The sequence below is a fragment of the Equus quagga genome, chromosome 2, assembly GCF_021613505.1.
Source record: "Equus quagga isolate Etosha38 chromosome 2, UCLA_HA_Equagga_1.0, whole genome shotgun sequence".
Lineage (NCBI taxonomy): Eukaryota > Metazoa > Chordata > Mammalia > Perissodactyla > Equidae > Equus > Equus quagga.
Window position 1 is genome coordinate 33,068,001 of NC_060268.1, and position 16,661 is coordinate 33,084,661.

The 16,661-nt window shown below is 34.5% G+C and overlaps 1 protein-coding gene across 2 annotated transcripts in view; it reads right to left on the reverse strand.

Annotated features, from left to right (window-relative positions):
• Positions 1–16,661, reverse strand: part of AQR (aquarius intron-binding spliceosomal factor) — a 93,568-nt gene that overhangs the window by 13,379 nt on the left and 63,528 nt on the right. For both annotated transcript variants that reach the window (XM_046654542.1, XM_046654543.1), the window contains 8 exons: positions 15,572–15,681; positions 12,879–13,014; positions 10,780–10,989; positions 8,814–8,951; positions 4,880–4,951; positions 3,606–3,793; positions 2,748–2,919; positions 597–767 (listed from right to left, as the gene is read on the reverse strand). In XM_046654542.1, coding sequence (XP_046510498.1) covers positions 597–767; positions 2,748–2,919; positions 3,606–3,793; positions 4,880–4,951; positions 8,814–8,951; positions 10,780–10,989; positions 12,879–13,014; positions 15,572–15,681 — 1,197 coding nt within the window. The remainder of the gene's footprint in view (positions 1–596; positions 768–2,747; positions 2,920–3,605; positions 3,794–4,879; positions 4,952–8,813; positions 8,952–10,779; positions 10,990–12,878; positions 13,015–15,571; positions 15,682–16,661) is intronic.

The following is a 16,661-nucleotide window of genomic DNA, read 5'->3' on the forward strand; positions in this document are numbered from 1 at the left end:
AAAGTCCTAATTTCATCATTACTAAGATTATATTTGTTTTCTTATTCTTTCTAACTTTCAACCTTTTATTGATAAAATCAAGCATCTTCATTTTTATATGATATTACTCCATCATATCACAAAAATAATAAAAACGTATTAAAAAAATCCTAAGGTCTGAATGCACTTTATAATTTTCCTTTATCCTCGAGAAAAAACACCCCTCTACAGATAGACAATAAGACGTGGTACAAATTATTCCTTTAAAACAAAAAAAAATTACTACAATTCCTATTTCTACAGTAACAGTATATAAATAATGTAATTGTGTTACCTACCATTTTACCAATAAAGCTTTAGAAACATTTATTTCTGATTACTATCAACAAAAATCTTCAATGTAGTAGTTGAGACAGAAGTTCATAGCAAACCAATAACACTGTCAGACAGGATTGCCAGAGAATTATTTGTAATTCCTATTATTCCACTTTCTCACAACTTAAAAGAAGATAGCAAAGAGACAAAGTAGAACAACATAAAGAACTGAGAATAAATATAAATCTTTTCCATCTTGTCAACATCAAGAATGAGAGAATATATTATATTCATAAAATTACCTTATTTGGTCTTCCAATCAATGGATTGCTCCCACATCGTCTATTGATGATGTCACGAATAAGATGCTTTTGCCCATTATATGTTGTTAGAATACTGATCTTGTCAGCAGGGTAACCAAGTAAACACATGTACATAAAAAGTGCCACTACATATTCTGCCTCTCCAAGGTTCTGTAATGCAAACATAATCAGATTGTGCATGTATTTTCTTTTGTTTCAATTTTATACAGAAAATGGTTAACCAGCACAATTAGTTCATTTATCACACCTCAAGTAACGAAGAGGTAATAACTAGACAAGTGAACACCTTTCATAAAACATGAGGAATAACCTTACCCTAGGTTAACACTAATAAATAAAAATAGAATAATTTTTGCTAATTATTTCCCTTTGACATTTACAATATACAAAACAATCATAAAATAAAAGTTACCCACTCAAAGGCTTAATATTTCTGGGACCACAACAATCACAATATAGATCAATAATATTCTGCTACCAGTGTACTGCAACTATAGTTATGGAAAGAAATATTAACATGAAGGAGCAAGCTAACTATCTCAGAAGCCAGTAGAAAATCCAGTCTAATAGCATATACAACTAAGTACTGTAGTCGACTCTCAATTTTCACACAACATGTTTTCTTCTTCCTCATACTTAGCATTTTTTGTGTGTTTTGTGTTTGTACTCTTACTGATGGTTGCCACCTTTACCAGACCACTTCAAGTGGGAGAAGGATATGGCCTCACACTGGTCAGTCTGGCTTACTGTGATGCTAGAGATTCTGTTTAAAGATTGGTGGGAAGAAGCTTAAAACCAAGGCTTAACTGAACTTGAAAGTGAGAAAGCATAGATGAGGCTATTCAGTCCAGTGCAGGAGAGACTAAACTGAAAGTAATAAGTGAGAGAAGAAAGTCAAATGAGAACATAAACATAACATGAAAATCAAAAAAGAAAGACAAGTGGCTGGATTTCATGTAAATGCAATAGGAAAATTACAGGAAGACCTTCAAAAAAAATCATTTATATTCTGGTGACACTCACACAGCTAGACTTCTCTCTTCATTTAAATTTTCTAGTTCTTTGGAAGACAGGAGGGAAAAAAAGCCACATGACTGTAAATCTTTTCATTTTCCATATTAATAGCAAACTATATTTATCATTCAGCATCAGCTCTAACACAGATAAAGTAACAAATCAATAGTGTATTTGCTGCCAGATCTTTTTGTGCAGATTATCTGTGTATATTTCTATATGTATGTTTTGCTGTTCCTTTTTAAAAATAAGTGGGACACTATAGATATACTTTGCAACCTGATTTTTCTCATTTAACATGGCATAAACATTTTCCCTATCATACTTAGTGGCTATTCAGTATTTCATTATATGGAATAGGTAATAATGTAATTAATTACTACTGATAAGACATTAGGTTACTTCTCATTTCCAAAATAACATGTAGTAAAAGAAAAAGATGTGATGAACATTTTCGCAAAAAGTCTTTACAAATTTGCCCAATTTTTTTAGGACAAATTCCTAGAAGTGAGAACATGGCTTTTAACACATTCTGACAATCTGTCCACCAAATTACTTCCCTACTAGCATTGCATGACTACAGAATTTCCCCAAACCTACCCCAACAGAGTATTATCAGAGATGAAAATATGTTCCAGCGATTTACATTTGCTACAAATCTATACCTTTTTTCTGTGAATTGCATATTCTTGTCCTTATTGTATTTTCTGTTGACTTTTTTTAAAAAAGTGATTTATAAGAAATGTGACATACTCAGACTTCAACCCATTATTTGTTACCTTTTGAAAATAATCACTATTTATTTAGTCACTAATCACTCAAATTAATCACTATTTTTATGATTTTTGCTTTTGGTAATGAGCTTAAAAAGACCTTTCTCACCCCAACATTATATATTCACCAATGTTTTCTTCTTTCTATTATGCCTATAGTTTCCCTTCTTTGATGCATCTATCTTTAATCCATCTGAAATGGAATTTTTTGTGTTGTGTGTGGAGTGGGGATCTAACTTTCCTTTATTCAACAGCTAGCCAAATGGTTCAGTATCACTGATTTAGGTAGCAATTCAGCCAGGCAAAGGCAAAATAATCTTAGAAGTTTCCCGTTTTTTCTTACCTGATAAAAGTAAGGATTAGGTTCAGATTCTCCCACTCCCTGAAAATCTTCAACATTAATGAGCTGGAAGTCGTAGAGCAAGCCAGCATTTGCGGTACTGAACTCCGGCAAGAGCTGCACGTGGGGTAGGTTCCCTAGATTCTTGTATCGCCAGTTGTAGAGGTTGCACAAGCTTCCCAAGACAAGTCCCCCCCAAAAGAGGAAATATTAGCAATGTAAATCCCTTTGGATATACATGGGGGGGGGGCCTAAGGAACTGTGCTCTTCCTTTTAATTTTCATGTTACACATTTTGTGTTCATCCTTTTAGCAGTAACGCTTTTACAACCTTTGCCTCTCTACTTCAAGTAACCAAATCAGAAGACTGATGATATTACAGAAACCACAGCTCTACTGTATTCTCTGAGGTAAGTGCTGTCTTTACTCCTGAAATTTAAAAAATCACGGAAGAGTGTATAAATTGAGTAAAATTTTGAGGCAACTATAAGATGGGGCCTGGACACCTTATGAAATGAGTAAGAACTGGTGTGTTCTCCTCTTGTTCATCTTTTGCTTTAGACTTCAAAATGACATTAACTGTATATCTTTTGGGGGCAGGAAGAAAGGGGAAGGGACAGTGAAAAGAAGCACTTAATTTATAAGTCATTTAAATTAATCTCAGTGAATAAAGTGAAGAAAACAATATGGTCAATTCATACCCCATACCAAAGGCAATAAAGGTGCTTTCAGATATGTAGATGGTAAGTTCCTGGATAGCAGGGCATGCTAAGAGTTCATACAGAAAATGTTATCAAAGTCTTGGATCACAGAACTGATGTCCTCAAACAGGAGTAATCCTCCCGGGACCCGTCCCCTTTACCTTGCTCTGGCTCTCCCTTGGGCATCAAGATCCACAGTAGGAACTCCAACTCGGACAAAGCGAGTGAAGAGAGACTGCTCCATGTTTGAATACTTCTGAAAGGCCATGTTCTTAATGACTGGAGGTAACTGGTGATGATCACCAATCATAATCCATCGTTTCAGTCGGCTAAAACCATCCTGAGGATTCTAGAAACGATGAGTGAGGTAACGGCAAAATACTGTAATTAATATATTATCCTGTTAGTCTCCAATTTATTGCACAATATTCTTGCTATTCACAAAACAGTTTTATTTGCTTACTAATTCTTGATATTTACTAGTTCCACTGAGAGGAATCTGGTAAATTTATAGAATGACTTATGAACCGAGTATGGGTACCATCGCTCTTGGCTGATAGTGAGTGAGAGAGGATGGAGGGATTGAGGTGGCAAGCATGGAATTACCTTGCTTTAACAGGTAGGGTAATGAAAATGGCCTGGGAAGCTTAGGTCAGTATGAGGCAAAGAGTGGAAAGAAAGAAACAGATGCCGAAGCACGGAAATGGAAAGATACCAAAGTAAAGAGCTTGTATCACAATTATACTGAGAGCCAGTCCTGAATCCCCCCAAAGCAGTAAAAATTATACCTTCTTTAATTTCCCACAGTACTCCTTCAATTTCCCACTCTACATGTCTCCTTGTTCTTTGAAACACATCCTGATAAAATACATTCCAAGTCCCAAATAAACTGGCTAATAAGACAACCTTTGGAACCCAATTTACTTATAAATTAGAGCAGTCTCTATTCTTAAATTGGGAATTCCACATTTGTTTTTAATGCTTCCATAGTAAAGACTATTGCACAATAAGAAAACATTCTTAAACATCATCATTTAGCAAAAAATTTGGGCAAAAAAATAAAAGCAATGTACCCAGTGAACATCAAAAACAATTCTAGAAACAACTCTAACAAAAGAAATGAAAAAATAACTCATCTTCCCTCCAAACTGCATGACAATGTAATTTTCTTGATTAAAATTACTAAGTCTTGTCAAAACTTAGAGATAAACTATGAATTTTTAAATAGTGCTTCTGGAAACAATTCAAACTAACAAATAACCAGTGAATAGATTAAAGGAAGTTTATAGGCTTAAAATAGAATACTAAATAGAATGAAGTTAAGGAGAATATATAATTATGACAATTAGCACCCCAAAACTGTGTAGCTTTCTGATGTTGCCCCCCTGGAATTCTTAAAGATCTACTTTCTTTACCTCAGATCTCAGTATCTTACCTGTAGAAGAAGAGGTATAAAAGTTTCTATCTCCAGAATCTGAGCAGCCTCTTCCATTAAAATGTTGTCATACTGGCAAAAGGAGAAAAAGAAATCTTTTCAAAAAGACAGCTTCAAAGTCAAATAACTACCACCATAACTGTAACCACCATCCAAAAAATCCCAAATAATACAGATAAAAATGACAACACACAAATTATTTAAACAGAAACTTCATGATCTTATTTATCATTATGCCCCTGTTTCTCTAATTCTAGTCTTTAACCTCAGGGAAGCCCCCTAAATATACAACTGTACATCAAGGAGACTTCATATATCATTTCTGGGATTGCAATATGAATTTAGTTATTTTCAATTCACTTCTTTAAGTTCTATATAAGCCAGGCAATTTATGACTATATATGAGGTCATTTCTCATATATAATTGGTATTCTTACCCTAGGTAGTATTTTGGGTAATTTTTTTTACTTATGAATCCTACCTAACACTCAACAATCCCCTTCTGTTTCACCTTCGGCATTCAATCTGTCATCAAAGCATGCCAATTTTGCCTTCAAAACTCCGTCCTGAATCTATTCATCATTCTCATTTCTACTACAACCACCACCACTCTAGTCCAGGCCACTACTCTGACTACTGCCAGCAATCTCATCACTAGCCCCTCCCTTTCCTGTTTTGCCTCCTCTAAACCACTGATACAACAGTCATCAGATATGTCACCTCCTGGTTTTAAACAGTGCACTGACTTCCAACGATCTCAGGAAAAAAAGTCTCTTAACATGGTCTGCCAGAGATGTATTAACTAGGACCTACATTCAATCTGGCCCCTGCTTTTCTTTCCTACTTTTGGTCATCTTTCTCCTTACTCACTAATCTTCAACCATGTTGACCTATTTCATTTTTTCAGAAATGGGAAAACTATTCCTGCCTCAGGCTCTCTGCACATGCTATTCTCTCCTCACTTTTTGTCTCCTTGGCTCTTTCTCATTCTTAAAGTATCAGTTCAAAAACCACTTTATCCAGGCCTTCTCTGACCTCCCAAGCTAAAACAAGTTTCACAGTGCCCTGTTTCTTTGTCTCACAGTACATCACAATTTGTAATTCTGTGTAGAGTCATGTATTGCTTAACAACAGGGATACATTCTGAGAAATGTGTCAACACGCAATTTTGTCATTGTGTGGACATCATAGAGGGTACTCACACAAACTGAGATGGTATAGCCTATTAAACACCTAGACTACAGGGTATTAATCTTATGGGACTACCGGTGTATACGTGGTCCATTGCTGACCAAAACATTGTTATGTGGCACATGACTGTATTTACTTATTTGACGCCTGTATCTTCCCACTGTAACCACAGGCCTACTAGGACTAGTTCACTGACCCCCTCTTATCAACAGACTAGTTAAGAGTTGTATTTCAGGAACTGACAGTGATCCCTTGTCCAGTTCATGCTGGCTGAGACCACCAACCCACCAAGTGGACCTGTGCAAATGCCTGACTGGTGAGCCTTTTGACATCAAGGGGCCGAAAACTCCACCCTCAGACCATGCTAATGCCACCATTTTGTGAACATGCATCCTATGCAGAGCCATGACGCTTGACTATGCTTGCGGATCATCAATTCCCTCACTTCCCCTCCCCTCCAATCATCTATGTCCACACTTCAGATTGCCTCGCCCTTTTATCCCAGAAATTTTGCCCCAAGCCCTGGAGAGGGGAGACAGGTTTGAGAGCTTTCGCCTTGTCTCCCTGGTCAACCTCTCAACAAAGCCTTTTCTTTTCTCAAAAACTGATGCTGTAATAATTGGCTTTTTATGAGCACTGGGCAAGAGAACCCCATCTTTGTGTGGTAACACCACTAACCCAGTTTCCAGTAATGTCAGGAGCTGCACATTTCTAAAATAATGACAATGCAGGTCTTTCTCCAACATAAGGAAATTTCATTCTTTCTTTAATGATTACTTCTCTTCTATATGCCAATTCTCTTCTAGATCCATTATCAACGTGTTTTATCTGACCCCTCCAGTTCTAACTCTGATTACTACTTAGTTTGATACCCTATTCCTTGTTTTATATGTAAAACACTTTCTTGGAGAATCTCACTAAGTATAAATTACAGTTCCTTTGTTCTCTGTTTTTAAAGATTTTTCCCCTTATTTTGTTTTCTAGGCAGGTGGAAGGTAGGAGGATTATATTTACTCTTAAATTAACTCTCCTCTTTTAAACTAATTGTTCATATATCTTGTAATTTCTGTAGTACTCATTTTTACCAAAATGTGGTTGTATGTGTATTTGTCCAAGACCTGTAGCTGAGCTGGATTTCCATTGGATATGATGAAAGTTAAGGTTCGATTCTGCACTGTGCCTCAATGAAACTACCTGAGGAGTTAAGCATGTGGATGGGCATCTTCTCTAGCTCTATCTGATGCTGAACATCCCTATTACAATGACTAATTAAGTCACCCTGGTGGGAGTTGAGGAGGAGGAGGAGTTCAAAGAGCCACATTTTCTCAGAAGTCCCTGCATGGACTCGCAGGATAATAGACATGGGCAAAATAGAGTGGGAGCAGCTCAAAGAAGACACTTTAAGGAGCCTCCTTTAAGAAAAACAACTCCGAAAATCTGATGCAATTTAACTTAAAAAATATAGCTATAGATTTTGCATGTATAAGTTTGATAAAAGTAACATCTCAAAATATATAAAAATATAAAAAATCTAAGGGATACTATCAGCACTCAACACTATCTTTAGATGTATAGCACAATATAAGTAAAGAAAATGATTAATGAAAATGTGATAAGCTAGGAGTAATTTTTTTAGAATAAGCATGTGAAAAGTTACATGAAAGCATAAAATGCTAATTATGATTTTATAATTTCCCCTTATTATTAAACTCATATAATTTAATATAAAATTCAAAGTATATTTTATATGTCAGCCCCAAGAACAAAATATATGGGTGAGAAATTCTCACTAATAAATGTGCAAAGGGTAAGTTCACACCACTAGGATAAGTTCACACTACCTTTTAATAAATGATCGTTATTTGTCCTACCTTGCAGCTAAGGAACCTTTCATCCGAAATAACAACAATTCTATCACCTTGAATTTATTTAGCACCTATCTGTCGGTGAGCTCATAATGTTTAAAAATTGTCAGTTACTTTCAGCAATAACAAAAGCTTTGCTAACTTTGAATTCAAACCAGTACAAGAGTACTATTTTAAACAACAGAAAAACCAGTTGCAGGGAAGTTAAATGATTTGCACTGAAATCAGAGTTTAGGTCAATATCACTAACAAAGTCACAAAGAGTCTACAAATTAAAATCTACTGCTCAATTATTACATTGCAACTTCAACTGAGTCACAGGCTAACAGGCTATCATGCCTTTAGCTCTTGGGTCTTTATCTTACGATGAAGTCATTTTAATATCACATCTTACAGTCTAAATAAGAATATTCCATACCCTCACATGGAAAGCTTTTCATTTACTGAATGAACAAATACCTGGGAGTGGATGTGTGCTTAAAACATGAACAGTTCAAGTGTATAGATGTCTAATAGGTGAAAAACATGGTCAAATGTTATTTTTGTAGCTTTTAGTTCTGTTTGGCGATTTTTAAACACTGAAAATAAATTAATCTACCTTAAGTATGAGAACTTGGTTAGACAATCATATGGTTATAATGTTACTTAATGCACATATTACTGATAACTAGATTTAAAAAAATTAGAGTTAGAGTTCACTAATCATATACACATGGGAGGCTATCATCACTTTTTAAAAAAGACATTTTTAAGTAATGATAAATGCGAACTTCAATAAGAGGTGAAATAAATAGCCTAAGTTAAAAAAAAAGAAAAAAGAAACAAAAAACTAACAGCTGAAAAGATGATGAATTAGGAACTAAAATATAGGTCTTTACCTTGAAACCTAACTTGACTAAATCATGTCGTTTTAAGGCAGCATGAGTACAGGTCATAGCAATGATTTTGGCTTCTTTCACCAAAAGGTATTTAGATCTGTCCAGTCCACTTCGAAGTAGTTCAGAGGCTCTGAATTCCTGTGGGGGAAGTAGGAAGTAATGAGAGACTATTTTAGGAAAATAAACATAGTTTATGAATACATTCATACAATCCAATTACTTAGACTTAATTCCTGAGAAATTAATATAAATAAATCATAAACTAAGCCTAAGGAATCATAGTTCTGTTCATTATTAGTTAGATACTAGTTGAGTTCAAATAATAGCTGATGTTCAAACTACAATTTGAACTGTTTTTTGTATAAGCTAAAATATTTACAATATCAACAAGCACATTGAATAAAATATCAATCACCATTGTACCTATAACTGCTTAAGGTCCTTCCAGGAAAATGGAAGGTATTTCAAGTATTCATAACAAAAGGAATTTAATACAGGGGACTGGTTACACAGATGACAGAGGAACAGAAAAGCCAGACAGGGAATGGTGAAGTAGTCCAGAGACTAGCAATAGCAGGAAGTTACAATTATTCCTAGGCTAACAAGGATAAAGGGAGGAGACAATGATATCAGAGCCCAGTGACTGGGGTACCAGAATAAGCTGGAACCACAGTGGGCCAGGCCAGCAGAATTGAGCCACAGAAGAGACGAAACCCAAGGTAGAAAGAGATGGTGGAGAAATATCCTGGCTTCTCTCTTTCTTCTATTTCTGCCATATTTCTCGTGGCTAAACCCAGCCAGAAGTCAGCTGATAAGGGAAGCCGGGAAATTAAACCTCCAAGGATCAGCCCTAACCTGGACCATGGCAGAAGATCCCCCAAAGGGCGGAGTAGGGGGATGGACAATAGATGGATGACATGAGGAGCAAACAAGCCAAAGCAGAGCACCTAATATCAAACTTTATCAAATCTGAACATTATGTCACACTTACTTCAGACCTTTTTAGTACTTTTGTTTTGTTTTTTAAATAATTAAAATGTATGTCCTTCTCCTCACTGGCTCCCCAGACAGCTAGTATTACAAATTATATGTTTTTATCCTTTTACTTTCTGTTTATGTAATCATAAAAATACTATAATATTGCTTTGTAGGTTTAAAAATTTTATTTATTATTATTCTATATATTTCTTATTCTGACTCTACCATCCATCTATCCATCCATTTATCCATACATCTATCCATCCACTTACCCATACCTTGCATTAACATTTACTGAACAATGACTATGTGCCAGATACTCTTCTAGGAAGTAAGAATATAACTATATCTAAAAAATGAGAAAGACAAAAGAGATAAAGCTTCTGCCCTTTTACCTAGAGTAATCCCAAACCTTCCTAATGAAAAATCTGAGCCAGAATGTGATCCCTTTACAGGACTGCTGTACTCTTCCAATGATGTTTTCCATAAGGAATTTTTGAGAAAACTAGGAAATATCCCAGGGATCCCTAGGTTCCAGACATATTCTTCTCTACCCCCTTTGTAGAGTGGTGATTCTTACTTCACTTTAATAATCAGGATCAATCATCCTAACACAGTGACTTTACTTTTTACCTACTGGTCAAGAGGCATGAAGAACTCAGAAGGGCCACAAGGCAAGCTCAAATTCCAATTCAAAGAACCATTGTTGAATCTCCTGATGGAAGCATTCCTTTCTTAAATACTAACACTTTTACACCAGAAAAGCCAGAATAATAGGGATTCAATTCGTATCTTAATTTTTACTTAGTTCTTGAACTAGAACTATAAATGTTTTCAATAATCTCACTTAAAAGTAACAATCTGGCTTGCCCGATTTGAATATTCGATGTATAATAGTAGCTTCTATGTACTTCATTTACAAAAAAAAATCCAAACAACTAAACTTAAAACCTTTAAAGGAAAGTTAAAAGAACTTGAGAATCGTTACCTCAAGCTGAGTAAAGATTTTCTTAATATGCCTGAAACATCCTTCAGCAATTTCCATGTCTTCTTCATAAGATCGGCCTTTAAAAATGGGTTGAGGGGCATTTGCAAAGTATTCATGAAAAGGGAAGAAAGTGGAGACTTCCGTAACATCTGGCAATGTATTACTTTTATTTTTCACTTTGCTGATATACTCTTCCCAACGAGACATTACCTATAAGAAAAAGGAACTTGAGGTTAACTTTGCCAGTAAATTACTAAGCTTTAAATAGTATTACAAAAAAAGAAATCTAGTAAAAGTAAGATCTGCTAGGTAAGAGAAAAGAAAAGCAATCTTTGACCCAACAGGACTCTTTCTTATCTAAGACACTGACAGATTATCCTTCTCTCATAAAAGTAACCTTTAAGATTGTAAAAAAAAAAAAAAAAAAAAAAGGCTCCCCAGTGAAAAATGTAAAAACAGGAAAGAACCTCAGTATCATCTCATGGGACTTTATCTCAGACATTTCAGATTCTGCATGTATACTCAAGACAGTTTATTAATGATGCTTTAAAAAAAACTCTCTGGACAAAGAAATCCCTTATTTTTTCATTATTCTCAGTTTCTTTCCATATATGGTAAGTCTAGCTTCAGCAGCTTTTAAATCAATTTGGCACTTGTCAACCCTTCTCCTAGACTCTTATAATTTTCCCAATTCTCTTTAGTACATTTATAAAGAACTTCTGGTTAAGCTGAGTGTATATTTGAAAGCTCATTTTATGCCTTCTGTGATGCAGTTCAATTACATCCTGGTATAATGTTGACTATCCTCTACCATGCAATTCCTACTGAATTTCAATTTTATTAATTCTTCTAGGTCTTTTGCTGTTGCAACTTTAGTGTTTCTCAAAATGTGGTCCTTAGGCAGAATTATCTGAGAAGCTAAATAAAAACGTAGATTCCTGGATGCCACCTCCTACTATAAGAGAATCTCTGGGGACGGAGCTTGAGAATTTCCTTTTTAAACAACTTTCCCAATGTGATATTTACATGCTGAAAATTGTTGATCTACACTGTGAAGTCTCAAGTTCATACTTACCAAATTTATTAAACTTCCACAATTTATAGATTATTCCTTCTATTTTTAAAAGTAGTTCTCATTGAGAGCCTAGTGATCTTTATTTTGTGCCAAATATGCATTTAAGCATGATCTTTACTCCATTATTCAAAGTTCTAAACAGTCTGAGTCTAATGCAGACTACTTCGCAAGACAATGCATATCTTCCCTGTTTCACAAGAAACCATGAAATCTGCTCATTGTGAATGGACTCAACTGATTTGTGTATCTACTTATAATGAGCATAAACACATTCTTTCATATATATTTTAAATATCAATGTTATAATTTATACCTAAAATATACAAATAGCATTAGTACAAGGAGACTAGTTACACAAAAATCTTCATTATTTGATTATGCCTTAATCTACTTAAAATGATTAGTAAACCAAGTGACTATTAAAGTTTATTTTTACTCATTCTATTTGGCTTTCTATTTCTCATTGGTTTTCAAAAATACCCCTAAAATTAGCCCTAACAAAAGCAAAAGCACATCTCTAAATTTAAGTCAAAAGAATTTTTAACTTTGAAATTAATGTTAAAACATTAATTTGTTTCTGAAAATTTGAAAGAAGAGTATGTTTTTCTTTATTAGTTGTTAATATGCATAGTAAAAATAAGTTACAGAATTGTACTTTGTTACCACTGGGTAGCTGGAATATTTAGTTATATTTTTATAGTAATGAAAAAACGAAAAGAGAGAGAGAGACTAGAAACTTTGTTAACAGCAAGAAAGAAAAAAGAAGAAAAAATTTAAAAAAATACCAACATTGGCCTTTCACTGAATGAGTCATCAAGCTAAGTTATTTTATTTTGCAAAGAAAATTGAACTTAACAGGAAACACAAACATTTAACATTCACAAATACAGCTGTGGCAACAGCATATGTTTTAACCTACTCAACAAAAAAATAAGCTTTCAAGAAGAATCTCAAGAACCCATCCAGTTTCCAACAGAAGATCATATTATAATGAAGTATGATTTAAAAACTCTTCATCTCTTACCTGATATAAGAAGAAATAGCCTGCAGTTTCACAAGTATATGAAGCATCTCCTGGAACCCCCAGACTCTTTTGCAATCGTTTGACTTCTTCTAAAAGCTCTATTCTTCGAGCCAGGACATAATTAACTCTTCCATACCTAGAAATTTCAATTAAGCAAAAAGGCAAAATTATGTAATGAAGAGACTGTTAGAGAAACTGACAGCAAAATATTCGAGAAAATCATAATAGAAACTACGAATGGCTAAACAGAAAAAAAAGAAAAACCCAGTAGAAAACATAGTGTATATTTAACTATAAGTGGAAGTTCTTGGGTTATTTCATACCACAGGTACTTAAAGTGTTACCTACAGATCAGTGCTAATCTGCAAATGTGTTACTGGTCTGTGAGGAAGGAAAATCAACTCCATCACTAAATACACTACTCAGTTCAGCTATCTTCCCCTCCCCGCCCCCCCGCAATAACAAGACCCTCACAAGGAAAGAAACAGTACATTGCATGCTGGTGCTAGTTGATCTCATCACAGACCAAGAACATATAGTTTACAGGTTGGTTGCTTTGAATAGCACTGTTTCACACTAAAGGCTTTGAAAAGTAATTTAAAATATATTTGATCATTCTTTGTCATCCCAGCATGTGGACTGGCACCCGAACCTAGTAGGTTCATAAATATTTGCTGAATGAGTAAGAAAACTGAAATTTAGAGGGTACCTGGCCCAAAGATATGTAGTTAAGAAAAAAAAGTAGTGAAACCAGAATTGGACCCCAAATTCTACACATCTACTCTTTCCACCATAACAAAGTAACTCCTACAACACTTTCACACTAAAAGAGGATTAAAATAGTGTAAACATGCTGTTCTCATGCTCAAAGTTTCGACAAAGGAAAAAGTCACGTTCCCACCTACTCCATAGTTCAGAGATTCACCTCTGAGGCAGCAAAGGATGATCAAGAATAAAAAAGAGATAGAAGACATTGTCTATGTTTTTATGAATTTTCTAACTTAGAAGGATATAAACATTATAGCAAATAATTTTTTCCTGTTTGCTTATCTACAGTTTGAAACTTTTTCTACAATGAACACTTTGGTAATGAGAAAAAAATAGGGATGCTTATAAAGAGTCTATAATCAAATGTCAAAATTCCTGTGCTATAATATTAAATTTAAAAAGCAATATACAATGGAACTCTAAGTAATATATGCTCAATTATTCAGTAAATCTGCACTAAAAAGAGTCAATTAATTTTAAAAACCAATGTACACAATTATAATAGCATGATTACAGCTGATTATTGAAAAAAGACTAACAAAAACTTGTTTGGGAGTAGAAGAATTATAGATGATCACTCCCTCTCTAACATCTCATTAGATTTAAAAAATTTCCTTAGGGAAAATGGTATTACTTTTATTGTGAAACAATATACACTATTTTTCTTTTTAATTATGACAAAGGGAGAGAAACAAAAGAACATGCCCAATGGAATAAGCACACACATACGAACGAGACCTGAGGCTTGGCTTGTGTATCAGAAAGCAAAAAGTATTTCTTTCCCTAGAAACTTGGTAGTAACTGAAATCATTATTAAAATTCTACTTTAGTTCTATTATATTATTCTTTAAAAACTGTAAATTCTACCGCGATATAATTATAGTATTTAGCATTCCATCAGCACCTATATGTTCACTGAATTCTGGATTATGAGATTTTAGGGTCTAGCCCCCTTTTGTAAGTCAGGTTTAACACCAGGAAACACCCATGGGAAGAATTCGAGGAAGTTATCACTGGCTGATCTAAAATTAAGAATCTAGAGCCTCAAATAACTTCATGTGTGTTGTTCTTTGCCCTCTGACTTTTTAAAAGCTAACAAATGTTTGGTGAGCTCTGTAATAGAAGAACTCAAAATAGAGGCAACATAATAATTTAACACTCTTTTAACTATGATAACACTCTAGTGATGTCTATGATCAGTTTAGTCAAAGGTCATGTTCAATAGCCAAAGGCTGTATTAAATATGTGCAGCTGTTAATTATGTCTATTGTCTGAAATTATGCTTTAAAAATGGATTTAAATATAAATGAAATGAGCTATTATGAAGCAACTTTGAAGGAAAAAACCAAAATACTAACCGCAGGGGAAATGTGATTTGTAAAATTTTAGTCACTTTACAATATGCAATATTCAACATAAAGTCCAGCTAAAGTGGCAATAAGTAACTGCAATACTACTTACAACCACAAAGCTTATGCTCTCATTAATCTTCAATTGCACTTCATTAAATGAATTGACTTCTTAATTGGTACCTAAACTATATGCAAATTAAATGTCTGGATGAAACGTGAAAGGAATCATGCAAAGTTGTGCAGTTTTAATTTGGCAACATTAAAAATTACCTCAATACACAGAAAGCAAATGGCAGTCTGCAATTTTAAAAAGATGAACAAGATAACTCCCTTCATTGAAATAACTGTATGCTTGAGGAAAAAAATGACACAAACACACAGAACTGGAACTGACAGAGATCACGACCAGACTTTTAGGTCAACCTATAGTCTGAGTAGGTGATGCTAGAACCTTTCAGAATTAAGCTGGATTTTTCATTGCTCTCTTCTCCTGGTGTTTCTTTAGTAAAGAAAAAGAGGAGAAAGCTAAAAATTCTTCGTACACCATGTCAAAACTCATCTTCATTTCCTCACCTGCTGAAATCTTTCTCTGTCTCAAGCTCTTCTTCTCCATGACCAAGACGCAGGAGGTGGCGCTCATCAATGTCTAGAGCCATGATTTTCTCAAACAACTGGTTCAGGGCCTGGAGGATAAAACAAAAAGGATGACGGTGGTGAGTTTTAAAGAATCAGCAGGCTCCTTTGAAATAACAAAAACTAACCTTTAGAAGGGTAGAAAAGAACAAGCATTGCCCAGTCAGATACGAATCAAAATTGAAACGCAGAAGAAACCATCTTATATTAGGCCATTTATAATTTAAACAAAATAGTATTTTTATTGATTTCTGATATTCCTGCCTATGTATACTTGGCCAAATGAATAACTGGAAACCATAAAAATCATCTACCCATTAAATCTCTGCTTCTAATTTATGAAACGAGAAAGGCTTTGGCTCAGTTTCTATTTCCCTCAAGTAGTAACAATTACTAAAATAATTAATAACCAAGCCAAGTTTCATTTCACTCAACAGAATTTCCATCAGTTGCAGAGAACTGAAAAGTTTTTGTGATTGGAGAAGGACTCTTTCACAGTCAGTGTGTAGGGAGAAAACAAGAGGACCACAGAGCAGAAGGGCAAAGTGCATTCAATTCTTAGGCTGAAAGTCTAAAGATCTCTCTACAACAATGAGCAGAGCACTCATTTATTACAAACTATTCTGATGAAAGCCATTTAGAGGTCACGCCTTTCTACCTATGAAATGGTCAGATTTAGGTTCCTCGAATCCTAGTATTTATTATCTGAACATCTGCAGTTACAAGGTTTTGCAGAAAGGCCAAAGTTTCATGGTATGGAAAGATACACCAATGAAGACACCATACAAAAATTAGGCCCCACTCAAACATCTCTCCTAATTTACCATCAGTCTAATCCTGTCCACCAAGTCAACTTTGAGTGTCACAAACATCCAGGTTATATAATGTAAATATGGACATCCTTTGCTATCAAAATTCTAGCAACTAGAGCTCAGAAACTGAAGAGATAAATTTTCAGAAAAAATTCCACACTATCCAAACTCTTGATAGTCTCCATCCAAAATCTGAGACCCAATATATCAAACCACAT